At 40.7% G+C, this 27652-nt stretch overlaps 2 protein-coding genes and 1 long non-coding RNA gene across 4 annotated transcripts; 1 reads left to right on the top strand and 2 right to left on the bottom strand.

Annotated features, from left to right (window-relative positions):
* The first annotated feature begins 162 nt into the window (after nt 1–162).
* LOC145450856 (cilia- and flagella-associated protein 337-like) lies at nt 163–3992 on the top strand. The gene has a single exon (XM_080329360.1). The coding sequence runs from the start codon at nt 435–437 to the stop codon at nt 3780–3782; it is 3348 nt and encodes a 1115-aa protein (XP_080185486.1). The 5' UTR covers nt 163–434; the 3' UTR covers nt 3783–3992.
* On the bottom strand, nt 3956–14996 carry LOC145450859 (F-box only protein 41-like). 2 transcript variants are annotated; one of them, XM_080329365.1, is made up of 17 exons: nt 14801–14996; nt 13069–13167; nt 12706–12973; nt 12348–12490; nt 12159–12285; nt 10323–10408; nt 10188–10239; nt 10057–10124; nt 9428–9626; nt 8568–8753; nt 8385–8502; nt 8191–8317; nt 5018–5134; nt 4829–4947; nt 4485–4580; nt 4208–4428; nt 3956–4143 (listed from the first exon to the last, which is right to left on the bottom strand). In XM_080329365.1, exons 2-17 carry the CDS (start codon nt 13164–13166, stop codon nt 4087–4089), a joined length of 2082 nt encoding a protein of 693 aa, XP_080185491.1. In that variant the 5' UTR covers nt 13167; nt 14801–14996; the 3' UTR covers nt 3956–4086. The 2 variants fall into 2 exon arrangements, with proteins under 2 accessions (XP_080185491.1, XP_080185490.1); XM_080329364.1 differs by lacking the exon at nt 14801–14996 and having other exon boundaries at nt 13069–14306.
* Nucleotides 14997–19717: 4721 nt separating this feature from the next.
* LOC145450861 (uncharacterized) lies at nt 19718–25097 on the bottom strand. Its single transcript, XR_013918613.1, has 3 exons — nt 24943–25097; nt 22999–23055; nt 19718–19897 (listed from the first exon to the last, which is right to left on the bottom strand). It is a non-coding gene; the product is annotated as an uncharacterized LOC145450861 (long non-coding RNA).
* Between the last annotated feature and the right edge of the window lie 2555 nt (nt 25098–27652).

Below are 27652 nucleotides of genomic sequence, written 5' to 3'. Positions count from 1 at the left end.
TCTTTGATGCTCATATTTCTTCATTGCTACAAGCTAGTTCAACCGGTGCCGTCGCTGTGACCAGTGGGTTCTTTGAAATTCCATCGTCACTGTTTGTTCAACTGTTATATTAGTCTCAAATCAGACCTTTTTCAATCAAACCAACAGAACGACAAAGTAATAAAATAGTTTTGCCAATAAGGTAGTTTTTCAATAGCGTAATAGCGAAATAAGTACCGAAGACTCGTAGTGAACAAACTGGTCTACGTTTTCTGCATGGTTCGCTAATCACCGATATGCATCATGTACGCTACCAAGACAACGATACCCAAGCACTCGTTGGTCTTTTATATCGACCTAGTCGAAGACAGTTTGCTAGAGTCGGTTTGGAAGGCTTTGAAACACGAATTTGGTGTCTTAATTGATGCATCGTCGTATCGTTTAAGCTGATTAGTATGTCTTCATCAGCGACAGTGCAATCATCTGAGATAGCAGGAGGGGCAATGAACGTAAATATGGATCGTCCTGCGATTGCAGTTGCCGAACGATCTCCAGGCTCTATAAACAGCAGTTCGAACACCAGTAAGATGCCGGCGATGCTCGGCGAAAAACTGGAAGTTCGCCTCAATGAAAATGATCTCAAGATTCTCATGTCTGCATTTCAACCAGAAGGTTCTGAAATGCAGACCGGAATAGTGTTGGATAAATCATTGAATCTTGATCGTGACAATTTCGCTGAAAGGCTTTCAAAATTAGTCAGCAAGGGCACAATTGATGAATACGCTGAAATGTTTGACCGTATCGATATTACCAAGGAAGGGAAAGTCACATGGGATAAGTTCGTTCAATTTCTACTGTATGAATTGCTGGAAAAAGATGAAAAAGTCAAAACTACCCAAGTACCTCAATGGAAGGAGTTAAAAACAATACAAACACCGCATAAAGACACTATTCAGAAAATTCAATTTTTGAAATCAACCAACAGATATTTGTCTGTCAGTCGAGAAGGATGTATATCATTCTGGGATACTCATATGAAATTACAGCGGGAATTGAAGCTCACCACCGAGTCGGTAAAACCTAGAGATATATGGGTTACGGACTTTGTTCTATTGCCACACTTGAATAAAATTGCTGTTGCTTTCACAAGTAAAGAAATTGCATTTTACGATTTAAGCGCAAAAGTAGATTTCAGTTGTCAATATAAGCTCAAGGGTCTTCACAGTACGCCTCTTTGCCTTGACTTTTATGGCAATCCAGATGACTTGAATGAAGCCATTCTGGTTTATGGAGATGTGGGAGGTCAAGTATCTGCATTGTGTTTTTCGTCGGCGCAAATAGCTCTTTTCGATCGACCTCAAAGAGATGCTTCCGAGAGCAAACAGCAGAACAATGCTACAGTAAATGTGTATTTGAAAGAGTTGGCAAAGGATACATCTAAACACAAAAACTGCAGATTTGTACATCATGTCGGACACAAAGGGTGGGTGAGACAAGTCAAGTATGCCGAACACCTAGAATGTTTTATCAGTTGTTCTACCGGTAAGGAAAAGACTATTATTCTTGGATTCATCGAGAAAGCCAGCAACGTAATGCGCACCACCTCATTTCGATTTTCTCATGGAGTACACTGTTTTGACTACCATCAGCAGTTGAACCTCATTGCGACCGGGAGTGTAAATAATCTGGTTTGTTTATGGAATCCTTACGTTATATCCAAGCCTGTCGGTATATTAACTGGCCATATGGCATCAGTTATACAGGTTACTTTGAATCTCAACCGGCAACAATTGATGACTTTTTCGGTTGATAAGGTCCTTCGAATATGGGATATTCAACAACAATTATGTCTTCAGCGCATAGCGAATATATTTCCCAAGGGGCCAGAGGTGCAAACAATTTTATATTTCGATGACATCAAAAACAGACTATTCGTTACTTTCAATTATCAACTGACGATGCTCGAGATGAAAATTGAGATACGAGACAGAGTAATGAGCCATGAAAGGCCTGTAACAAATGCACTGTATAACAGCTTGTATAATCAAGTCGTATCTGCGTCTCAAGACGGCACCGTGACGGTTTGGATGATTGACAGCGGCCAGAAAGTCAAACAATTTGCGAAATGTCACGGTGACTTCGAAATAAACGCGCTGGTATTCGATAGCACAGAAACCCGATTTTTCACAGGAAGCTCAGACGGCACAATCAAGGTCTGGGACTTCAACGGCCATTGCCATCATCAGCTAATGGCAGGACGTGGAGGCGCCATCGATATCTCGCAAATCCTGGTCCTGAGGAGATCAATTCTTGCGATCGGCTGGGATAAATATATTACCGTGTTCCGAAGCGGACTAACGCAATATCACATACAGCCCGTAGATTGGAAAGGCGGACAGCAGCATCAAGACGATATACAAGCCGCCGCTTATTCATCTCCTACCACCCTTGCCACTGGAAGTTACGATGGAGAGATCGTGATTTGGAATACACAATCAGAAAACGCCACCAGAAAACTTCAGGCGAGATCTCGGCAAAAGTGGAGTAAGAGACCAAACACTGGCGGAGAGATCGACGTTGTCTCACGTCCCACGACTACAGAAAGTCAAACCAGCGAATTGGAATTTAGCTTTGTAATATCGTCCTTGACCTTTTTGAAAACAAGAATGAACGGAGGAAACTCATCTGGCGATTGCGCAGATTTAGTCTCATCCGGCGGTGGGGGCTGGGTTCGGTTTTGGAATACCAACCAAACAACCTTAATGTCTGAATTCATAGCACACCCCCACGCAGGAAACGCAATCAATGCTACTGATGTCGATGATCAGTATCTCATCACTGGTGATAGCGATGGTGGCGTTAAGGTTTGGTATATTAAAAATTACCTGTCTACGGGTACAGATCATGTCAAAAGCGAGCCCCCTCCTTTGCACGCTGCCTGGCACCGTCACGGCGACGCAATAAATTGCATTGATACGTGCGTTAGAAACAATCGACTTTTAGTAATCACCGCGTCGTCAGATTGTAGCGTCTCCATGAGCGATATTGATGGTAATCATATCGGGGAATTTGGGCAGGACAACCATTGGAGAATTGATACAGCGCCGGAGATCAAAGACATCGTGGAAGACGTTGAAGAAACCGACGAGGTCAAGGAATCTCACGAAGAGGAAGAAGTAATAATATTCCATGAAGAATCCGCCGAAGATTTCGTGTATGATCCATCTTACCGCGTTAGCACTTGGGACTCTACTGTGCTTGGAATGGCCTACAAGGAAAGCCGACTTGAAAAAAGAGAGCGGAAGCAACCCGGTACGATTCCCGGATATAAAAACCATATTGAAGAGTCGGCCGTAGGCCCGTACGGAATACTCGATTACAATGAACTCGGTCAAATGCCTTCAATGAAAAAGCCCGATTTCATGCTGCATCCGCACAAATATTTCGGCGAAAAGCCATCTGATAAGAGCGGGAAGAAGAAGGACGTTGTGGATCTTCCGTTGGTCAACGAATCACGGGCAATGCTGAAAGCTGCCTTTGACGAAAAGACGTTGTTTCCGAAAGACCTGCTCGATTTTGAGGCGCAAGTCAGGAACGACAATACACAAAGGTTAAAGATTTTGGAAAAGAAAGGCCGAGGCGTCGAGTTTGGTCACCATCCTAACAATAGCATCGGCGGGTCAAAGATGGGAAGTAGAATCGGGTCTTCGATGCAAGATAGGAGGACTGCAAAGCGTATTCCAAGCACGACGACTCTAAGCACGATCGTATCCGCGAAAGCCTCATTACATTCCAAGCCATAACAATAACTGAATTCAAAACATGTCTTTTACGGAAAATTCCATTAACGTATCATGTTCTACCATCAAACATCATGTCTACTAGTGCTACTAATCGTCAATGCTGTTATCGTGGTACTCCTGTTGCCTTTGAGAGCGCGATTTTGAATTTTCGATGGATAGATTTCACGAATCTATCTTTTCACGAATATATATTCTTTTATGACTAAACAATTGCATTTTAGTGCGTATTGGCAATGGCAACATTCTTGTGAAGGTATCGTTCTTCAAGTCAGCATACAGCAACCAAAAAATGGACAAAGCTTTTTCAGGACGTGAAAACAATTTCCAAAACGTCGCGATAAGCTTCCTTTTTCTGCATTCTCTGTGAAAGTAGAGGCAAAAATGTGATTCGAAGTTCGACTTGTGACCACATAATAAACTCTTACCATTAGGCTTTGCATTACGTCACTGTAGGCTTCGAACAGGGCTGATCTGTCGAGCTTGTCATTCAGGATGATGACAGGTTGATTGCCGTCCGTTGGACAATAGTCAGAAAACGATAACTGCACTCGAGCGCCGACCAAACTCCCTTCTTGCGCCAATCGTAACAGAACACCTAACGCCCTTGGCCGAATCGGTGTATGTGTTAGTATAAGAGAACGAAGCGCTGTAAAAGTGAGGATGTTGATACGGGAGTATTTACTCTAAGCAAGAATACATTACATCGTAATCCACTCTTTACTAGCTCCCGCGATAGATTTTCCGTGATTTCGTTCATGTACGTGAGCTCGAGAACTTGCAAGAGCCGGCAATTCGTGGCTGCAAAACACCAACCCTACAGAGCTATGATCTGCGGTGAAATACTTCTTCGAAGTATAAGGACGTATTGAGCGACCGATATTTTACCGTGCAGCGTGGTCATCAAATTTCTGCTTATAATAAAGGGTAGGGCGTCGGGTAGCAATCGAATGGAAAGAAAACGAAAATTTTATGAATGTTTGTCAAGTTCAGTTTCATTGCATCCAGTAGATCTACCTACGTTCCCATAAAACACAAATACATTTTACCTATGGAATTCAATCCCTTTTTATCGATGCATTTCCCGCCGATACTAAGCCCTCGCAAAGACGGCCAACACCATGATACCATTTGGATTACTCGGTTGTTGAAAACTTGCGGGCATTTGCTGAAATAAAAAAAATCGCTATAAAGGAGCAGGTATTTGGATGAAGTAGCCTACCACCAAACTATTCCACCTGATTGGCATTGGAGCAATGTCCAGCGATAGAAGCTTGTGACAGCCCGATCCCAGCGACCAGGTGACTTCTTCGTCGATAGGGTTACAACTTCGAAAAGTGATGCTTTTCAGTTCTCTGTAATGTTGTTTAGTCAAAAGGTAATAGTTATTCCACTATTCATGTTCGTGGCTTCCAGAAATGTGGCGGGAACTTAGCTTAATTCAATACAGGACATTCACAATAATACCATTGTGTCCTATATGGTGTCGACGCAAGCAAATCTCACGCCTCAGTAAAATTGTGTCACGTCACAATTTCCATTTGGCTGCAGGCAATTTGACGGTCATTTTTGACCGACTTGCCGAGCATTAAATTTGATAAAACGGGTATCAATCGAAAGCTGACTCTCCACTGATTACGAAAATATAAATTTTATTCCGCTCGTGGCCCTGGAACTCCCACAATCAGCCTCGAATTTTTCATTGATATGGAGATTGGCATTGGGACGCAACAATGCTGTCTGGCGAAACGAGAGAGTAGCTAGAGAGAAAAAGAGTCAGACACCACTGTTGCGTCCCAATGCCAATCTCCATAACAATTACTCACTTGGTAATCAGAGTTGGATCAATTGTAATTTGTAATTGTAATTGAATGTATTTAATTACATTTTTCAATGTAATTGTAATTGAAGCATTTTTATTCTGTGTAATTGTAATTGTAATTGTAATTTGACAAAAATTTTGCTCAATTACAATTGTAATTACATTAAATTGCTATGAGACCTGACAAGCACAACATAAAATAATTGACTTATAATACATTCTCTTTAAATGTCGACAAGGAATTTGGTGGATCCATTCGCGGAAGCCCTTGACTGCGCCTTTGCTGGCGAAGTTTTTTTTAAATTTTTACCGCTATGCTGGCATCGGCTGCCATTGTATACAATTTTTAGATTACTAACCAACGGATGGATTCGCAACACGTGACTCACGATTGAATACGCCGAGAAGCGAACTGCTGAGCCTGCTAAAAGCAGCGGAATTGATAGTCCCATAGCTGGCGATCCAAGTGTCGAAATTTGATATGTATGGTCCTAATCGAAAACTAGTGTTGCACTGATTCCGCAATAAAAGTATATTTCCAGACAATGGTACCAACCCAAAATAGACGTGAAAGTCTGGGAATCGGCATTGTTCTGAACAATCGTTGGGCGTAATTGGTAATTGTTGTGGTCATGCTGCTGCAGCGCTCTCACTTTTCAGAACAGTCGGCCTTAAACGGCTATTTTGGAGCAGTTACATTGCCCTGACGAGATTTTATTTTGTATTTTCGGAATTAGTACATCAATAGCTTACGATAAAGACTAGATGCATCAAATTTGGACGCATGGATCGTCAGCTCTAGGACTACAAAGTTTGCTGCTTTTAGCCGGCTCTGCAGTACGTTTGTCGGTGCATTCATCCGTGACTCACATCTTGCGCATCTATCCGTGGGTTGGCAATCTACAATACGATTTCAGATCACGATGCTGCATCGTTACTTCGTCTGGCTAACTAACCAGACCACTGGATATTATATAACGTCTTATCTGACAAAGCACGGTTTTGTTTTTACTCCTCATCCTAATTCCTACGTCCCTCGATAAAAATAATATTATTTCTTTAATTATATACTATATACGCAAGTCAAACACGTGCATATATTATAATACTTTTTCAACGACATACTGCACCCTATGCTTAATCCTAACCCATAGGAAATTAGGTAAATAACATTTTACATTTCCAATTACGTGAGCCATAATTACCGAGCATACAAAACACGCTTAGATTATGCCACAATGACATCTTACGTAGCATACCATGTACGCACATAAACGCATTTATTACTACACAATCTGAGCTAGACTTGAATTGTTGTTAAATACGACGCTACGGTTGTCAAGGAGCACGTTTGAATTTATGATTATTCAATTACATGTTCAACAGCAGCAATTGTAATTGTAATTGTAATGTAATTGAAGCATGCAGGGAGTAATTGTAATTGTAATTGTAATTTGATATTTTTAGCATGGAGTAATTGTAATTGTAATGAAATTGAAACATGCATGAAAGTAATTGTAATTGTAATTGTAATTGAACTGAAATAATGTAATTGATCCAACTCTGTTGGTAATAGACTTCCTACGTATTTTTTTTATCAAAACATCACCCCACAGGCCCACGAATAGATACGAAATGGTGAGATTATTCCCATGGTAACCAGCCTATAATAGCCTTATAACCAGTTTTAGGATGACGTAAACGTAGTAAACAGGTGTGGTCAATCTGCGGCAGTAGAAGGAAATTTGTGCGGCCGTGCGACGTAATTTAATTAGTACACGTTGGGGGCCGTCGACAGGCAATTTACGAATTGACTCCTGAACTTTTTGAGATATTGTAACTAACCTTAAAATTTTCATCGCGCTTTGCGCGATCCGATACTACACTTCCTATTTGATTTTTATAGCGCCCTTTGCAATCTGGCCCCCACAGTACAGATGTAAACAGTAGAGTAAAATGATGCACCCCATACAGAAATACCAACTTGGAATCGTCTGCCACTTACGAAAGAAATTTGTTTCAGGTACGATTGCGCGATTTTAATCTTTTTCCACTATACCGACAATCCTGGTAAGAGATCAAGAAATAACAGCATGTAACAAAGTGACCAGAAAAGATCTGCCCACCCGAAGATGATTCATAATTTACAACTTGCCCTAAATTTTCGAAAACACTGCCAACTCTTCCGGCGAATCTGATCACATGGGCTGAGAAAGGATAAATATTTGATAGCAATATGTGAACGTACTAATAATAATTACAAAGCTAATTTATGAATCTGAAAAATATTCGTACTTCGCGCAATCATGACGTATCCCACTAACTATTGATAACATAACCGCTCGCGATTTCCTTGCGTATGGGTAGGCTACAGTAAGCCGATATCAAAAAGTACATTAGTCCGGAGTTCGCCGAAAGTAGGCATGGGCAGTTTAACATGGGTATTTGGCGTCCACTTGGTACATTACGGTCATGTCCAGGAATGCGGCCGTGCCGTATGTTACATAAATAATCGAAATGCGGCCGTAAATTGCAAAATGGTTGACCAGAATGACCACCCCTGGTCGTAAAGAATGCGGATATGCTGACCTGTTGTAACAGCTCGCCATCCACAATACACGTCTCGTCAAAAAAGGATCGCACTGCGTAACTGACAATATCATCAAATTATTTCCACAGGCTTGCAATACGTATTCCATTCCTTCTTCGAGGCTTCCTTGGTTATATGAAAACAGGCGTAATCTAAGATATATAACTTCGTAACGTAACCGTCTCGAACTAACCATTCACGCTGTCTTCGTATTCTTTTTGCGTTTCTCCTTGCCGTTTGTTCCGACCGCTGATATTGCTGAGACTGAGGTAGCACGTTTCTTTGCACCAAGCGGACATATTGACAAGGAACTGTCGCTCGAAAATTGTAATAGTAAATATAGACCCGAGTGGGAGAGTAGAAAAACAAATGTTACTTTCGATGAAAACTGCTTTGAATCGAAGGATATGCGAGTCCACAGCTTTTGATGCTTGCTCACGTCTCTCCATTCCCGGCTCACCATAGCACACGTCAGGAGTTGCTCCGTCTCGAGGTAAGCAAATACGCAGAATAGGACGATCCTCCTTCTGATAACGACATCCTTCTGATTTTTTGGCCGCTTCTGGTAATCAATAAAGTTATAATTGCTGAAATTCTGCAATTTCGTGTAGCGCACCTCATATCAGCAGCATTGGCCTTCGCAGTAGGCGAAATGACGGTCAATTTTGAAGCAATCCAGATATAATCAGAGATGGCCACTAACGGAGTCAGGTAGCGTTTGTCTTTGTCCCAAAACTACTTACTTTTCGCACTATGGATTTAGAAAGGTATAGCTATTGGGGTAGCTGGGGATTAACACATTAGAAGATTTTTTAAATACTTTTGCATCAATTTTATGAGTGCATTTGTCATAAAAACCACATGAAATAGACTATGTATCGCGGTACCTAAATATTTATTCGACGGTTGTACCTATTTATATAGTGTCAGTAGCCATTTTGTGTTAGTCGAGACGATAAATTTTCCAAAATTCTGAAGTACGCTCCCTGCTAATATTAACTGCTAATATAGTAAGCGAACCCTCGACCAAAACTACATTTTGAAACTACTTAGTTGAGTACTTTTAAGGACTTTCATTCTCTACTTCCATTCAAAGTAGTTTCGACACGTCTTGAAGATCACCACTGCTATACGCTACTTGCTATATTGCAGAAATTTATAGAATATATTACGTTACTTGTACGCTTATTACTGGGACCATCTCTGGACAAAATATATATCGACTAAGACACCAACCTTGTCACCTTGACTGTGAGAAAAAGGCCAAACAACAGACGTGCTGATAATGTTTGTCAGATCGACCCCGGGCAATTGATCTACATTTCTGTCCTTCATTTTATTCCATCTTCGTGGCAGTTCTTGACTACTCGGCGGCTCCAAGAACTGCGCAACGTAGTCATCGTCCCGTTTTCTCGAACGACTCTTTTTCATCTTCCTAATTTCGATAAAACAAATAGATTGGAAGATAATAATGTGGGTTAGGCAAAAACGACACCTATAATACCCATACGTTTTGTAATTGATCATTTTAAAAATTCAGGCTCATTTCTTAGCCAGTGGTTGAGTGCTTTTAATATCTTCATTTTTCTACTTCCACTTGAAGTAGTTTTGACATGTCCTCTACCTGTACTTGAGTAAAATTTATGGCATTACATACTTATAGAGAGTAAACCAACGCTGAATATGGTAGTATAGTCGGTATATATTTTGAGCACTTCCACGTAGTAAATGGGAGTATTTAGTCATGGAAGAAGAATTTTAGGCTATCTTTGTCGAGAGCCTATACATAGCAACAGCTCCTTCTGCTTGCAAGGGCTTCTGAGAGTCGACTCGTCACTTCTACGATATTATGAGTTATGACTAACCTTGGTGGTCTCATGAAAGGTGTCGTTGGTAGAGAATGTGAGTGCTTCTGTGCCGTGGATCGGTTATCCTGGCGGAACAACAAAATCGCTGTTAATTTCCAATGCGCTTTTACAGCCATCACATTACTAACTTTGTTGTTCGCAACCGTGTCGGATGTGTAAGAATCTTGAGAGTATCCCATGCTGAATAATACGAAAAAATGGTGAGAACTTTCGCGGCGCGAAAGAATTACTTGACGGGGAAATTAGAATTGCTCAATGTTTACCTTTTCACGTTGACGACGCGCGGTACTGTTTGTTGGTGACTCTCATTCACGATACTATTCATCGCACGGAGTTTAGTCCTGTATATCTAACGTGAAAAACATACGTTACAATTATGCATTCGACAGTCATATAGCCTTTACTGGCACTTCATTGCATCGCAACCTTGAGATGTTTTGAACTGATAAGAAGACGAAAGCACAAATTTGGACGACAAATGCTCTTTTCGCTTATCAATTCCAGACAGGTCATCGTCGGTGGCCAACGTAGTCAGTGTTGCTATACTCAAGTAGAAGTAAAGGTAAGGTCCTTAAATTCTATTTGATTACAAGTGGGAATAGAAGTGGAATAAAGGCGGAACAAGTAGGCTACTCAGTGTATATTTGTTCGAGGAGGCGCATGCTTTTAGCCATTAATTGGAGTGACTATATTTGAAATTGCATATGTATATTCGTGAGTGACGCAAAACCACTAATGACACTAATAATAGGTCCAATCTTCGAATATTCATATCTTTAGTTTCTCAGAGGCACTTTCCCGTTGTTGTTATGAAACTTTCACCCGCAAAAGTGATGAAAACTGACCATCTACTTTTCAAAATCCGAAATGTAGATAGTAAGTAGTTTTTTCTTTTAAAAACTATTCATGTATTGAAGTTGAAGTAGTCTAAAACATAACCACTTGACGAAGTGGTATGGGCAAGTACTATACTTAACTACTGCAAAAATGGCTATAAACTACTGCAAAAAAGTGCTTTGACACTGAGTCGCTAACCACTTCTATCGGCCATCCTGTCTCGTTTCGAGTAGATTATAGCAGCATCTATCTTGGTGTAATTCGGAACGCACACACTAGGGATGGTGTGAACCCCTGAAAGGTTCAGGTTCGTGTGAACGCGAACCTTTTTAAAAGGTTCTGTGTGAACACGAACGTGAACCTCATGACGTCACGTGACGTCATATTACTAATTCCAACCCTATCTTTCAATGAAGTGATAGCCTATATTTATGTACACGATACCTAGCGACGACTTGGCCCACATAATGCAACAATTCTGAAGTACATATTGGCGTTTTAAACGTGTATCAACTGAGGCAATCAAAGGATATCATACTACCATAAAATCAATATCTTTCGTCGCTTTGCCAACAATTTCGACGAGGACTTACCAGGGAATATACGCTTAACCCCCATCGGTCTAGGCCAGACCGGACAATGTATTCGGTGTCTGAGTATTGCTAAATTGATATTGATCAGAGTGTAAAATGGGTTTCTATATTTGCTACCGATATTACCTCATCAAGAAGTTATACAACAGTAGCCAACTCCTCAATCGCACAGATTTGGTTTTAATGATGCAGTAAAGATATGAAGTCCAGAGTGACCCCATACGCTTCTCGAATTTTTACATCAGAAAACGATATCAATCTTATTGATTGGTTGAATAAGCATCCTTCGCTGACTACGTATTTCGCTCGTGATGTTGTGTGATTGCGCGTCAAGCTTACAGCAGAGAGTCACTGGATAATTCGAGCAAACTTTTGTAACAAAGCAAGTAAAACATTTGAGATTGTCAAGGTGCATGCTCGTTTAGTGTTGATTTTGAATGCTGCCAGCGCCATGCTGCATGGAGTGGCCCGCAGTTAAAATGCAATAAATTTGAACCAATGATGTTATAATGAAGTGAAAATTGCAATATATGAAAAAGGTTCACAGTGCAGAACCTACCAAGGTTCTGTTGTGAACGCGAACCTCTAAATTTCCGAGGTTCACACACAGAACGCGAACGTGAACCTCACGTTCACACCATCCCTAGCACACACCCGCAGCCATCGTACCTTTACTTTCTCTTCAGCATTCTCTGCTCTATCTAGCAAGCCGGTGATAAACGATTCTAGTCGTTTTTTCGCTTCCTCTTCTTTCTGAGCTGCCTCATAGAGGTACAGACGGAGGCTGTGCTCCGACCTGAAAATAATTCGTCGCAATCAGCGCCCAAAAAACAGCCTCCGAATCGCAATTCATTCCACCTTGCAGTTCGATTAAGATTGTTCTCTAAATTTATGACTTGTTCCTTGTATTTTGCAGCCAGCTGTATGCTGAGCTGTAGCTTTCGGCGCAGTTCATTTGCAGCATCTTTTTTTTCATCTGGTGGACTATTTCCATTCTGATTCTGTAAGTAAGGTGTGTACGCCTTTATAATAATCCCGAGGACACTGCATCTACGCACCAGTGGCACCCCATGCGTCTTTTCATTTCAATAAACATAATAATATTAATACAACTAAAATATCCAACGTGTAATTCGCTTTTACTACAGAGAACCAACATCTCTTTCTGTTAATGGTTTCAATGGGATGAAGCAAATGACTTGAACAATGAACATACCTTGTGCAATTTCTCATGTTGCGCTCTCAAGAGTTCTTTCTCCGACACGCTGTCTTTCAGTTCTTCATTGGCGTCGTCTGGTTCGCATAAGCTTTCGTCCGGTAATTTATTAACTGTTGCGATTTCTGTCCGAGTTGAATCCGCTGGTGTGTCTCCACATTTAGGATCGTTAATAAAATTCAGTTCGTTTTCTAACTTTTCTTTCCTTTGCTGAATTATCTTGAGTTGCGCTGATAGTTTCAATTCATCTTCAAGCTCTGCGAACCCTCTAAAATTTTACGATTTGCTTTATCGATATCTGCTACATGCCATTTAGCAGGGCAGTATTACAACCTGCTTAAATTGAATGGAAAAGGTACCTACTTGTCGTATTTACTCAATATCAGCTCTGCACGCTTATTGAATCTTCCGAAAATTTCATCTATCGTTTTAGGCATGTCATTCAATGCTTGGAATTCCATCCTTGAAAAATCCGCACAGTGTTCACAAATCTACCGAGACTATTGTTACCTGCGTTGTTCGTCGGATAAATAATTTACTATGAGCACGTCCAAGTGGACTAGAAATGTTTCCAAATATTCTCTATTATTGATATTACCATAGTGTGCTGTGATATTACTAGTGACCAAATTACCTAATATTGTTCTTCGCATTCCGTTTGCAAATAATGACTTGTGGAAGATACGTAGTTCAGTGACGTTTACTTTTGAAATATATACCGATTTTCAGCCAAATTAGTGCAGGTCAGTATGAGAATCTGGATATCGTTAAGGGTATCGATATTAGGTACTCCTTCATAGCAATATACAAGACTTGCACTGTAGACTTAAACTGTATCGACCTCCATCGTAGATTGTAGCTGTTTGAATAGTCACTGGATTACAATCTTGTATGTTGTATCCAATATATTGATACCTTGAATTCGTATGTCACGCTGACAACTATATTTATGTAATTCTGTAAAACCCTGATTGAGCTTATTGTAGAGTCCTTTCTACCATTTCGATATCGTCTGAAAAAACTTGAAACGTGAACTACACCGACTCTGCTAAACCACATGCTACACCTCCCTTACTATACACGAGTGCTGAATAAATCCAACATTCTTTTCAATTTGATCGACATGTATACCCACATTGTTGGCGGTATATGACGGTAGGGTTTGGCTATAAATACAGTCGACAGACTTATGCTGAAGAGAATTGGCATTTATTCTCCTAAAAGAAATTGAGAACTAGCTTACTGACAACAGGGGAATGTTTTATTAGGCGGACCTACGCTTTAAGTGAATATAACAGATAAATTACACTATACGAGTCTCTATGATAGCTGGTATTTAAATCTGTACGTCACTCGAAAATCAATATAATCGGTACCAAACGGCACTGTTGATGACACTCGAGAATCCAGTATGTGGTGTGGTTGTGGACGGAGGTCATTGCTAGTAATCTTGGCTAGTGTGGAAGCCTACATGTATTCAATCGCGAATATATATCCACATTTTAAATAACCTTTTTGCTATTTAGCTATTATAATTGTTATATCAAAAAGCATTTACGTATGAGTATCGCCGTTGAGGTTTCATGCACCAATCACAAAGGACATTGACGATAACTTGGCAAGATATATTTTACCATCTAAATCAGTTCACTGTCACATTGCATAATAGATCGAAATCAACTTCTACGCCTACGAGAAAACTTCAAACGTGGAATAAATAAGGTCGACATGACGCGCGATGTTGAGTCGTAGCTTCAGACCTTGCAGTGAGAATATAATCTGTGCTTAATTAATGGACACGGATAAAGATACATATACGTCGACTATTTGCCCCATATGGTAAACTGTTAAAATGCTTGCCAATATAGGCTATCAAACGCAACCAATTTGCCAGCACTGCGTCGGTACTTCGGCCTGGACACATTGGATCTTCCGCTGGTTGCAATCGACCCAGTTGCGTGCTCCGATCACTAATTTTACAGTACAATGCTACTGCACCTCGGCCACAGATTTACATTGAATAGCCCACAGAAAGTAATCTGATTACTTTGGACCGATGTTGAACGAAAAAAAACTCACGTAGGTCCCGACTTACCGGAAAGCCAGTTTGCTTTGGTATTATTTCACACACAGGCCACGTAAGTAATGTGAAGCTATAGGAATACTCGGTGTTACAACGTAACGAAAACAACAAATTCTACAAGCAAGTCGAGATGCCAAAATAGAGAAAATATGTATTCTCTCGCTAGACGTCGACATATAATTGTCAGCAAAAGGTATTCGTTTAACAATTGAAAGTTACGCGAAACAATAACTTCATATTGCTATTATGGATTGACTAAGAACTTTTCCTCTGAACAGTAGCGAAAGTTAATAATACTATAGTAATACTGTGATTCAAATTCGAATTGTCGGAAATATTTCGTCTGTGTGACATAATAATAACGAAAACAAACTAGTGGACAGCAGTGACGGTTAACAACGAATGCTAGCAAGTAAATATTCGTTCGCCCAAAACAACAGCACGGAACATAAGGGAAATATGCGTTGGTTCTGCTGACAGAGAATCGGCGTTGGCAGCATATAGATGTCAGGACCTTAAACGAATAATGGAAAATAGGAAAATTGACAGTTACTGTAATGTTTAGCGCATTCTGGATGGGATAAAAGATGTTATCCAAAAGCCAAATTGGAAGCAATAACTTGATTATAGTGTGTCGCGACAGACGGCGGGATTTGAGAATGGTTATTGACTTGTACCATTCGTGTTTATTTTTTATATCGCCCATATTCGTAAATTTAAAATTTTATTTTGTGTGACGTCATATTGGAGTTTGCAGTTGTTGCTAGCAAAGTTTTGAACCTGACTATAACAGCTGATGTGTCAGGATTGGCAGCTCGAAAAGCTTTGAGCGAATAATAAACAACATCAATATAAAACGTAGGGCGAATGTTAATGTGATGTTATTGATGTGTAATCTGTCTGTAGAAGGTTTGTTTCTTTGTTTTGGGGTATTCATGATGTTTCTCGACTACTATGGTCATTTACACCAGGCCGATAATTCTTTTGTATTTTCCGTAACTGCCGACTTATAGCACGGCCCACCTCTAGGCTTTTGTAAGACACCGCTGACGCGGATGAGGTGGCGAGGAGGAGCCTAGGTAAACCTCCGTCGGACTCGAACCCGCACCCATTGGTGTTGCAGCCGCGGATTATACCACTGCGCTATCTCGCCACTGCTGTAGAAGGTTGCCTCGCTGCGTATAATTTCTTCTTCCGACGGACCTGACTCACTCAGGTGTACTACTATGACATAACACGCGACGACGTTTGTTGTAACAGCTCCACCGGCCCTTATTGAACCAGATATAATTTTGAATGTAATTAGAATTTGATAACACGCACAAATATATTCATATTAATGCGACAGTATTACAGCGTGGCATTTCATATAAAGTTTTCGTGTTGAGATAATGCATAACGATTTGTGTGCAATAATTTTATCTGAATTACAAAATGGTGTATGAATATATTCCGTTAAAAATGTATTATTTTAGTATATTCCTAAGTAGTATAATTTCAAACATCGTATAGGCCAGTGGTTCCCAACCTTTTTTGGGTGTCGGAGCCACACTTCAAATTTCAGAAGACATTTGGAGCCGCACGAATACACTCATTAAGTGTAGAACAAAAATTATGAATCAAGAAAGCACGTATCAACAAATAGCAACACTAACAAGAAAAGATTACACAAATCAATTTAATACCCAACTTCGCATTGGCTTTGAGCTTCAGGAATTGTGTCAAAGCGAGGCGTAATTGCAGAGGGTACAGTACGCAGATAGCTGCTTGAGGTGGTCATCGGTCAATCGATTGCGATATTGATTTTTTATTCTGACCATTTTGCTAAAAAGTGCTTCGCATACATATGCTGATCCAAATAGAGAAGCGTTTTTCTGGGCATTGGTTATCAAATTGGGATACTTTCCTTCTGGAACTTGACTCCAAAATTCAAGTAAGTCTTCACTTTGAAATAGTTGCTTCAGCTCGATATCTGACTGCAATAGGATTTGACTTTTGTAGTGCCTCTCAATGTTAAAAGAATTTACACTACTTATCACCACAGGCCGAATAAGGCAATGGACTTTATTTTCTACCACAATTTGAAACTACCTTTCTTCCAAGTAACTTTGAAAAACACGATTTTACTGCTGAAGTTTACGTGCTTTCTTTAAAGGCCTTTCTGACACAATTTAAAGCTTGAATATACATTAGATTTAAGCAAATACCTGATGATTATCCTATAGCATTTGTAACAGCTTCAGATCAAGTTTTAAAAAAAGTTCACAAAAATGGAGTAAAATCGAGAACTGGACACTGGACAGCTGCTGATGGATTTTGCCTTAATTAAGTAACAATAACTGTTACTCGTGCAATTGGAATGTTCTTGCACGTTACTTTGAAACAACAATGACGTAGCAATAGCAGTCTATTCACAACTTTCCTCTCATCCAACCAAGCGCCACTGATATCATTCGCTCAGCAGAACACGATATGAGAGCATTTCGTTATCGAAAAATAACAAATCGTTTACACTCAACGATTTCATGCAGCAGAACCTCATATCATGAAATACCTATTTCCGGGCTTGTCGGTATTTGGCTAACCTGCAGCGAGTGTTGCGTTGCCTACAATTGACGCATCGACCTGGACCGGGAAAATTGACACTTAAGTCTGATGGTGAGCTGACTTAGATTTGAGTGCCGATCGTAATGCATTTGAGTGTGAAATATTTTTGTGGGATTTTCAAACGTCAATGGGAGCCGCAAGAAGGGTAGCTGGGAGCCGCAGTTGGGAATCACTGGTAGGCCGTTAAACTTTGCGGAGAGTTTTATCCAAAGCAAACCAAGTAACATCGCTTGATATGAGATTTATTCTTATGACATTATGAGGTATATAATCACTTAATCAGGAATCATTGAGGAACACACAATATCAAAACAGACAATACAGACATCTAGTATTCTAGTGAGACCGACCAGCGAAGTAACTGCGCTCATTCATTCTTTCATTCATAGTTATCAGTTCAAAACACAGATTATATCTACGCAATGAACACGACTGTCGTCGATACGCAGTACGCACCTTGGCACTCACCTTGTCAGTACTTTTGCAAGTGTGATCGATCTCTACGGTTGACGCAAATTTCGATTTGACGACGAAATTTTAGCGTAACCGTGACCAGTAACGGAGCATATTTCATTTATACATACAAGAAGCACTGCCAGGTTGGTTTACCAATCCCCGACTGCGGGGTGACGAGTAGCGTAGTTGTATGTTCTACCTCTGCAATACTAACGGGTAGCGACTTGCGAGTCCGACCGAGATCGACTCCAGAATCCCTCGAAGCTATCATACCAATGGCTGTTTTGATATTAAGGAATATGTGGAATGCCTCGAGCCTCGCACTCGATATTTTGCTCGGATGTCATTCTGCATGCATGCGTAAAATGTATAATTGTATATTAGGGGTCTTCAAAAATTACTTTTTTCTCAAATCGTACTGGCTACTTGATTAAATTGTTATGTTACCTAATTTAAGCCTACACACCAAATTTGGCTCAATTCCAACCTGTAGCCGCATTGCTACAGTAGAAGAAAGTTTCTATTTATTTTATAAAAATAAATAACAAAAAATTTGAAAATTTTCTGCTCACTCCATGAAAGTGTTAGGTTGTCCATAGAAACGATGTCCACCAAATTTGGTTCAATTCCAACCAGTGGAAGCGGAGTTATTGCCGTCGAAAAATTTGGATTATGAATAAAATAGTGTTTACTGTCACCAATTCTTTAATTATTTATTATGGTGGTGCCCACCGTAAATACTATTTTATACATATCCAAATTTTTCGACGGCAATAACTCCGCTTCCATTGGTGGCAATTGAACCAAATTTGGTGAACATCGTTTCTATAGACAACCGAACACTTTCATGAGGTGAACAGAAAATTTTCCAATTTTTTGTTATTTATTTTTAGATAATAAATAGAAACTTTCTTCTCCTGTAGCAATGCGGCTACTGGGTGGAATTGAACCAAATTTAGTGTGTAGGCCTCAATTAGGTAACCTAACAATTTTATCAAAGCCAGTACGATTTGAGAAAAAAAGTCATTTTTGAAGACCCCTATCGTGTATGTGTTATGCTATGCAATGCTTGCTTGTTGTTGACATTTCAGCATGTGACGCTTTGTCTTAGCTACAGCATTCGATGAACTTTTCGCAAGCTACATGTTTTTAATTGCATTTCCATGAGAGCCATTCATAGTCGTCTATGATATATTCGAAATACCAGAAATTGTATTACTTCAGTAAAAGTGTGGATCCATTGTTTATTCTTCCTCAGTAATAAGATTCTTACAGTTAAAGCGGCCTTCCACGGAATCCGTACAGCAGTTGCAAGAGAAACCAGGTCATACCTCAATTATTCTACTGACACTGGCAGTCACGCAGGGTTCAATGAGTTTCCTCTGCCCCAAGCCGGGTTATTAACTTCCGCGAAGGAGAATATTATTTACTGATATCACCTGGTTAACTTATCCATTCAATTCTCAAATTCACATAGCGCTGCGATACAAGCCGACTTTAAGGCCATTACGATCTACATATAGCTACCTAACAAATGGGAATGTGGTTGGCTATGTTTGCAATTTGAATTCGTAGTTGGGAATGTCTTTCCCAAGGGCATTCATTTATTGTCGGCGACGATAATGAAGACATTATGCATTTGAATACAACATTATCATGCAGAAGTCGCCGTGTCTACTTTCCTCTCTGATTAATCAACGCATCGTGAAATCCAAGATGACATGAATTGCGATCTTGCTTGGGTATGCGGTGCTAAATGCGGTGGATCGCGAGTCATAAGTTCCTAACGCCGTCTTCACGGCCTTTGCTTCGCATTTGCCTGTCATCACTCATTTTCTGCATGGATATTTTGAAAATGCAATCAAGAAAGATTCGACCGAGATTTATTTGGGATATCGAATCGCTGTTATATTTATTATTTGAATCATCACTTCTGCTCCAAGCTCATCCCAGGATGGTCAAGATAGTCGGAGTCGGCTATTATATTTCCCCCCGATCGCTGACACTGGCTGCGTCCGATACAGTGAATGCATATACGAGGAAAATCTACGAATAAAAAGAATATATATATAACCAATGAAACGAACCACGCTGTGCCTTATGTGCAGTGTGCACAATAACTCACCATCTAAACAACGTTTTTACATCTTAATCAAACCTAAAGCAGTTTTAGTGAAGGTCTAATGATTGAGGCCATACCCATAACTGTGGCATCTAAACAACGTTTATACATCTTAATCAAACCTAAAGCAGTTTTAGTGTAGGTCTAATGATGGTGGCCATACCCATAACTGTAGCATCTAAACCAGAGGTCTCAAACACGCGGCCCGCGGGCCGCATGCGGCCCGCCAGAGCATTTTGTGCGGCCCGCGACGACATTTTGGAATTTCAAGTATTCAACAATATATTCAAGTGCGATATATCTTTTATAAGTAGAACTTACATTTCACCCTAAAACTACTATGAAAATCACTGACATCTCAACAAACTTCACTATATCACATCACTTTTAAATGCTACCATGTGGTAGAAGATCAGCTATTACGTCACATGTCTAGTTCATGACGATAAAACATGACCCGTTGATGATTCGTGACTGAAAATTTTGATTTGGTTTGGTGCAACCTTCTAGTAAAATTACTCGATTTCGGATTGATTGGGTAATTGACTCTAGTTGAGTCGGGTCAAACGTTAAAATCAGAGGAGGACTTTCGACTCGGAACGGTGACTTGTTAATCCTACGGACGCAACAATCTATGAAACTGCCATGATAATATTAATATATCAAAAGGTCGTAGCTTGCGTTGCGTAGGGTATATAGCTATCTAATCAGGTCAGTATGGCAACCAACCATTGGCATTCTATGACCCCCGTGACGTATAGTTGATTACATGTTGGGTGTTGTTTTTTTCTCTTTATCGATGTTATTATCGGTGGCGAGTAGGGTAGGTCTGGTAGTACGCTCTACAGCTGTAACACCAATGAATTATTCGCCGATTGGACATTTCTATTCCAGGGGTTCAAGTTCGTAGACCCCACCAGGGTACGAAGCACCGCATCAGGGTGTGCGAGATGAATTGTGGAATTAGGCCTATGTGCTGTGGAATATGTTCTTGGCCAATTAATTCAACTGGAAAATAGTCTTCGCGCTACGTGCGATTTTATGTCAATGCGCTTTCTGATTTTAATATAGGACCATCAGAAATTGAGTTGAAAATGGACAGGGACTACGAGAAATTTCATTGAAAGTACAAGGGGTACGATCGCTAATAAGTAGGGCAAGGTTTTGCAACTTTTGCAACTTTTTTTTACAACTTCTGGAAGCTTCGTTAATACTCATAATGTATGTAGTATGGTGTTTTAATCTGTTTGGAGGAGTTTAATGTTGCAACTTTTTGCAACTTTTGTCTATATTTTCCATGCAACTTTTTTCTGCAACTTTTATCAAGTATTGCGCAAAATATGCTATAAAACTATAATAAAGAATAAATTAATGGATTTCAAGTGACAATGCGGCCCACCATATAGGCGCCGGACGCAGGTATACTGGGTATGCCGTGTTTACCTAGCAATTTTTTCGGGTATGCTGCATACCCACTATTCCGTTAGTCATGAAACTCCCTGAAACTGGCAAATTGTGCGAACCCTATGTAAATAAAAATGTATCCATGATCGATTGAATAGCGAAGAAAGAAACGGAACAAGCAGACACCATGCAAATTTTAAAATGCTGGAACCTTTCGAGAATCTCATACCCTCATGATTTCAAAAAAATTTATAAATGCAACTTCTGCAACTTTTGTTAAAATTTAAAAAATAATTGCAACTTTCTCAGGTTTTTAGTGCAACAAAAACTTGCCCTACTAATAAGATTAAGTAGCAATGCTATTACTATGGCTCAATAATGATTATATTTAATTTGTTATTGATATGTTCCAATAATAATCGAAGGCAAAATCTAACGCTGATTTAATTTGAAGTTGGCAATGACAATACCAATAGCCTATACTTATCACGACTTTATCGAAACCAGGATTAGGCTACATCGCTCAAATGTCTGATATCAGATCATTCTTCAGTAGATTTTAAAATATTCTACATAAAATTGTGGCGCGTCAAAGGTTCACTAGTTACAATATTATAACCCGACAGTTTTACGATGTCATGATGCGAACTCTCGTATGATGTCTATATAACTCATTAATTAAAAAATTATGTCCCGCACAAAAACAATTTTATTCAAATATTTGAAACTGTGATTTTCTCCGTGTCAAGCGTGAATAATGCAATCGTAAATTAAATTTCCGAGATGTTTGTGGAATGCCTGTCTGCAAGGTCCCGTCAAATAAGACCTACTTGGAAATTATACATTGAATATCCCTATTATTGACGCTGCGGCCCGCGGCGTCATCAAAAACTAGAAAATGGCCCGCGAGCACATTTGAGTTTGAGACCTCTGATCTAAACAATGATTATACATCATATCAAACCTCAAGCAGTTTTAGCGTAGGTCTAATGATGAAGGCTATACCCATACCCAGGGTCGTAAGCCTAACTGTCGCACCCGAACCCCCAAATGGGGGTGAGCTCGTAGCGGGCTAAAGTATGACGTAAATCAACGTAAATTACATATCTTTTAGATTGATTCAAATTGAACATTTTACATGCGCACCGAGCGCATTAATGTCGCTAGATAGCTTCATTGTAATGAATAGGCTTGCCCCGCTACACCAAGAAAAGACGCCGAATTCAGAGGAGAGGCATTTCGGCGCCGGCTATAACCGCGACACGACACACCATGGCGCGATGGCGATAGTGGTATAATCCACAGCTGAAACAGGGGTTGGTAATTTACACCAAGCCGATATTCCTTATTTTTGATTCCGTAACTGCCTACTTGTAGCACGACACACTTCTAGGCTCCTGTAAGACACCGCTTACGCGGATGAGATATCACTGGGTGTAGCATCACTAGTGTGACAGAGTTGCATATTTTAGATTTGCGCTTGGCGGTCTGTCTGCTGCCTTGTTGAATGTGAATTGATGAGCATGAGCACAATTGAGCAGCGAGCACAGTAGGCTCCAGAGGCGAAAACATCATCAGTCAGCGTTAGTAAGTATAAATATATATAACGAAAATGTCATACGTGCGCATCTTTGGCAGTACCATTGACAGCCTCGTTTTCCCTTGACGCGCCTTGATGCTAAATAACAAATATCCATAGTTTAGTTGGAGCTGTAATTATTCAAATGGCCTCTAGGCCCATCCCGAACTCGGATAGACCCTCGGACAATGATGGCTATCCGATTTCTGACATCACAGATGCACATGCACAGTCCACTCGCCCACTATAGGGCACCGAGCATATATGACGTCAGTTTTGCCGCTATTCAACATTTTGGACGCCGAGAGTGTGTATGTAAATAGTAAGGCTTGGACCGATGAATGACAATAAGCTATCAACTTCCCTAGACGCAACAAGAACTTCGTTCGTATCAATTGATGAAAGTCGCAAGAGCTAATACTTGCTTCCTGATGAAATGCGATTCACCAAACTGGGAAAGCGAAACAGTCACAAACGCAAATTTTGCTTCCTGTTGGAAACAAGCCAGGGAGTGATGCCGGCTACTTTCTTTTAGTCATCGCCTTTGCGCATATAATTGAATGAAATACATAAGTATACACATACATGACAGCGATAAAACGGAAAAATATGCCACTCAAAAAGCTATACCTGTATAGCGAGAAAAAATAGAATAGTTGTTTTCCAAAAGAACGTTTTATGAGCAAACCTCATTCGACTGTGAATCATATACCTCCAGTAGTATAGGAGTTATATCTGCCTGCCAAAATTTAAAAAATTGGTAATTGCAGAATGCTCTATAATAGCGTATATTTATTATGATGCCGGTAATTACACATAACGCAGGATGATATCTGGCCGTGTTATATTTAACATAAAAAGGTTATCGTTTTGGTGGCGTCCGTAGGCGTAGCCAGGGGGCCAAATGGCCATGCCCATCGAACATATTTTTCGAAGTAAGAAGTAAGGAAGTGAGTATTTTAGAACAGATGTATTCAACTTAAAATTTTTCTTTTCGTTACACGCGATCTAGGGTCACGGATTATTATTGATATTAATAGGGTTACTGCTCCCGAAACTAATACGCTTATTTAGGCAATGCAGTCTGACACAGGAATGACCGGCACACGTTGGCCTTTGATATTGATATGAACAGTTGCAGAAATTGCCGGCTCCGAATAGTCCTGCAATCTGAGCCCAGCGGTACAGATGCAATCCGCAGCAGAAAATATTGCACGCCGTGAAAGAATTTTTCGTTTAGTGGGTCTGTTGGTACGTGTGAGCGATTCCTATATTTTTTGAGTAGCTGAAAGTTCTCAGTTCTACCGGTAGATCAGATCATGTATGTGGAAGTACCAATAATATTGAACAAATTCATTCAACAACTTTGAAATTTTTTCATACTGACGTTTCATTACTTTAATATTTGGGATTTGGGTGCGGGGTAGCCCACGCCAATGGATATAAACACTAAATTGATTAAACAGATAAGTATTGAGTTGGCCACCCAATTCACCTCGCTCATGAATCGCATAATCCCGGTGGGTGTGTCTTCTGTCTATGAATCATATGTATAGGGTAGTGATGGAATTGACCGTAGAGGGATGGACGGATCTGAAGGGCGTTCTTCTGGGGGAGTTCCCCCGAACTACAAAAATTTGCCCCCTTCCCTCCAAAAAAAAATGATTGGAGGAAACATTCTGAGATTTCAATATGTTATAAGTACGATGTTGTCTATCCTGTAATGACCATAAAACATGTTGTCCGATTCCAATTCCCAAACCTTTGACGTTGGTATTTTTATTCGTCTCGAACAAGTAAAAAATCACTACGTATTTCCATAATGCCGTCAACCATATTTGAACATGACAAGTATGTTACTGATAATGTTTTTGTTTTTCGGGGGTTAGATTTATAATTTTTGGCCTATTCACTTTGTTTCCAACCATTTATAAATAAATTATATAGTATAATAGACTAATAAAATTACAGCACAAGAATTCTTACCTGAAAAAGTGATTATTGTCATCACCATGAAAAGAGCAAAAATCTTCCTCATCTTGACACACTCCAGATATTATAATATCAGGTACGGTAAATAGGCCTATATCAATGCAATCCCGCTTTTATATTCAGCGGGGCAGGTCTGCGCCGCAACTGGTTTCGATGGCGCCGAAGAAAAGTCTTTTCTTCCTGAAGTTGTCGTTAGTTCTCTTACACGCCCCCAGAAATTTATACGCAGTGCACGAGGCTATATACCAGGGACGGACAATACACCGTCTGCGGGCCGTACACGGACCCGGCCCGCAGACAGTCTCCGGTAGGGATGGTGTGAACCTCTGAAAGGTTCAGGTTCGTGTGAACGCGAACCTTTTTGAAAGGTTCTGTGTGAACACGAACGTGAACCTCATGACGTCACGTGACGCCATATTGCTAATTCCAATCCTATCTTTCAATGAAGTGATAACCTATATCAATGTACATGTACGTATACACGATACCTAGCGACGACTCGGGCCACATAAGACTCTCTCTCTCTCACATAATCCCACAATGCGGAAGTACATATTGGCGTTTTAAACGTCGCTAAATGTATCAACTGAGGCAATCAAATGATATAATACTTCCATAAAATCAATATTATCCGTCGCTTTGCCAACAACTTCAACGAGGACTTACCAGGGAATATAAGAAACGCCTTAACGGTCTTGGCCAGACCAGACAATGTATTCGGCGTCTGAGTATTGCTACATTGATTTTGAGCAGACTGTAAAACAGGGTTTCTATGCTTGCTACCGAAATTATCCCATTAATAAGTTATACAGCAGTAGCCAAACCCACAATAAACATATGAAGTCAAGTTTGGTTGGTTGAATAAGCATCATTCGCTGATTACTATAAGTGTATTTAGCTCGTGACGTTGTGTGATTGCGAGTCGAGCTCACAGCAGAGAGTCGCTAAATATTCACAATCGGAAAGCTGGATATTTGGAGCAAACTTTTGTGACAAAGCAAGTGTCACGGTGGTTCTTTAACACTATTCGTTCGTCACAATGGTCACGCTCGACTCGCCTCATCGGACGGCAGAAGAAGCACGACCACGTTTCACTCTTTCTTTCGACGGCCGTGTAGTAAGCATGGTCATGAGTAGCTCCTCGTTTGGTAGGGCACTGACGTGATGTATTCTTATTTTGCAGTATTGCAAGTATTTTTTAACGTCTTGTTATCAGTTGGGTTAGTTGATCCGTGCTCACTGTTCGTCAATACAAAGTACCGGAAAGACACTGTCTCTGGATTGGCAAGCTAGTTAGGAATATCGGAAGTCAGTCATACATACTATCAGCCAGATACTCTCGTCCAGCTCGGTCAAAGAGCTGAAACTCGTCCCTCAGGACATAGTTAAAAAATAAAGCACCGACTGAAGTCAAGATGGATTCAACACGACAAGCAGCCGATCGAAAAGCATTCAACAAGCAGCATGTTGACAAAGTCATGCAGGAATCCAGCGCTGCTTTCGAGACAGCAGAGCGCGCTTTCTACACTGCAATCAACAGCGCGTCTTCGCACCCACTCATCATCAAGTCTAAAGGTGCGCTAGACGATCTATGTATTCAACTCTACGATGATTTGAATGAATTGGAGCGAACCCTACAAAGGCACGAACCCCGTCATCCGAGTATCCGCTCGATAAGGGAGCTGAATTTAGGGATTGCAAACGGCCAACGCCGAGTAAATAATGCTTACAAGGAATTCAGAGACGAAAGCACAAATTCTGCAGCAAGTGTTGACCTCGGAGACATCCGACAGCATTTCAGAAAGGATGCAACGTGGAGCCGTCGATTTGGCAAGACCGCCAGTTCCGTAAGAACTCACGCCTCAGTGGAACGCATTCGCGCCGAGTGTGAAATTGAAAGACTAAGAATCAGGGCAGCAGAAGAACAATCGAAATTAAAAGCCGAGGCGAAGCGTGCCGAAGCTGAGGCCAAACGAGCCAAACTTGAACTTGAAGCTGAGGAAAAGCAAGCCAAACTTGAACTTGAAGCTGAGGAAAAACAAGCCGAACTTGAAGCTAGATGTGAAGAATCGAAACTCGCGACCGAACGACAGCTCCTCGAAGCCACTGAGAGATTGAAAATCATCAACGCCAAATCGACCTGTAGTGGTTCTGTCGCGACGCAGTATGTCGAGCCTGTCGCCCCAGTAAACAGCGCAGTGAGTACAGATCCTTTATACATGCCTTCTACCCTTGGGCAAAGTTTTGTGACTCTGAACACGCCTGCACCTGTGACACTTAACAGTGTTGCTCAGGGGCCCATTAATGGGCCGGCGGTGACTCACCCTGTGATGACTACTAGACAGTCGGCCGCACCGGCAAGTTATATAAAATTTGAACCAAGTTCGGCCCGCTTATATGATTATAGCGACCCGGCGACCGACAGCGGCCTGGAAGCTCGGTCTCATGGCCAGGCTCGTGATTATAGTCAAACGCCATACCCTCAAGCTGCCTATCAGCGCATCCCTACTGGGCCGGCAATGCCCATGGACGGGATAGTTTCGCCTCCTGTACAGACTGGTTTTGCGGATGCGGCCCACAATGCCAGCCGTATCCCCATTGATTCTAGCTACTCACAACCATATAATTTTGGTAACCCGATTATAACTAATGCCGGTCTCGCCCCACGTCCTCTAGATGACTTCCCGCCTGTTGTACACAGCGG

This window comes from Botryllus schlosseri, chromosome 11, assembly GCF_051294905.1.
Source record: "Botryllus schlosseri isolate E-star chromosome 11, Bs_hap1, whole genome shotgun sequence".
Taxonomy (NCBI): Eukaryota; Metazoa; Chordata; class Ascidiacea; order Stolidobranchia; family Styelidae; genus Botryllus; species Botryllus schlosseri.
The sequence above is the reverse complement of the archived record's forward strand: the minus strand, read 5'-3'. Positions and strand labels throughout refer to the sequence as shown.

Excerpts from the sequence above, each read along its gene's own strand:
- LOC145450856 (XM_080329360.1), top strand. The coding sequence starts at position 435 with ATGTCTTCATCAGCGACAGTGCAATCATCTGAGATAGCAGGAGGGGCA.
- LOC145450859 (XM_080329365.1), bottom strand. The coding sequence starts at position 13,166 with ATGGAATTCCAAGCATTGAATGACATGCCTAAAACGATAGATGAAATT. Across the intron at positions 12,286-12,347 it reads AATCTTAATCGAACTGCAAG|GTCGGAGCACAGCCTCCGTC; the intron begins GTGGAATGAATT and ends AATTATTTTCAG. Across the intron at positions 4,581-4,828 it reads AAAGGGATTGAATTCCATAG|CCACGAATTGCCGGCTCTTG; the intron begins GTAAAATGTATT and ends GGTGTTTTGCAG.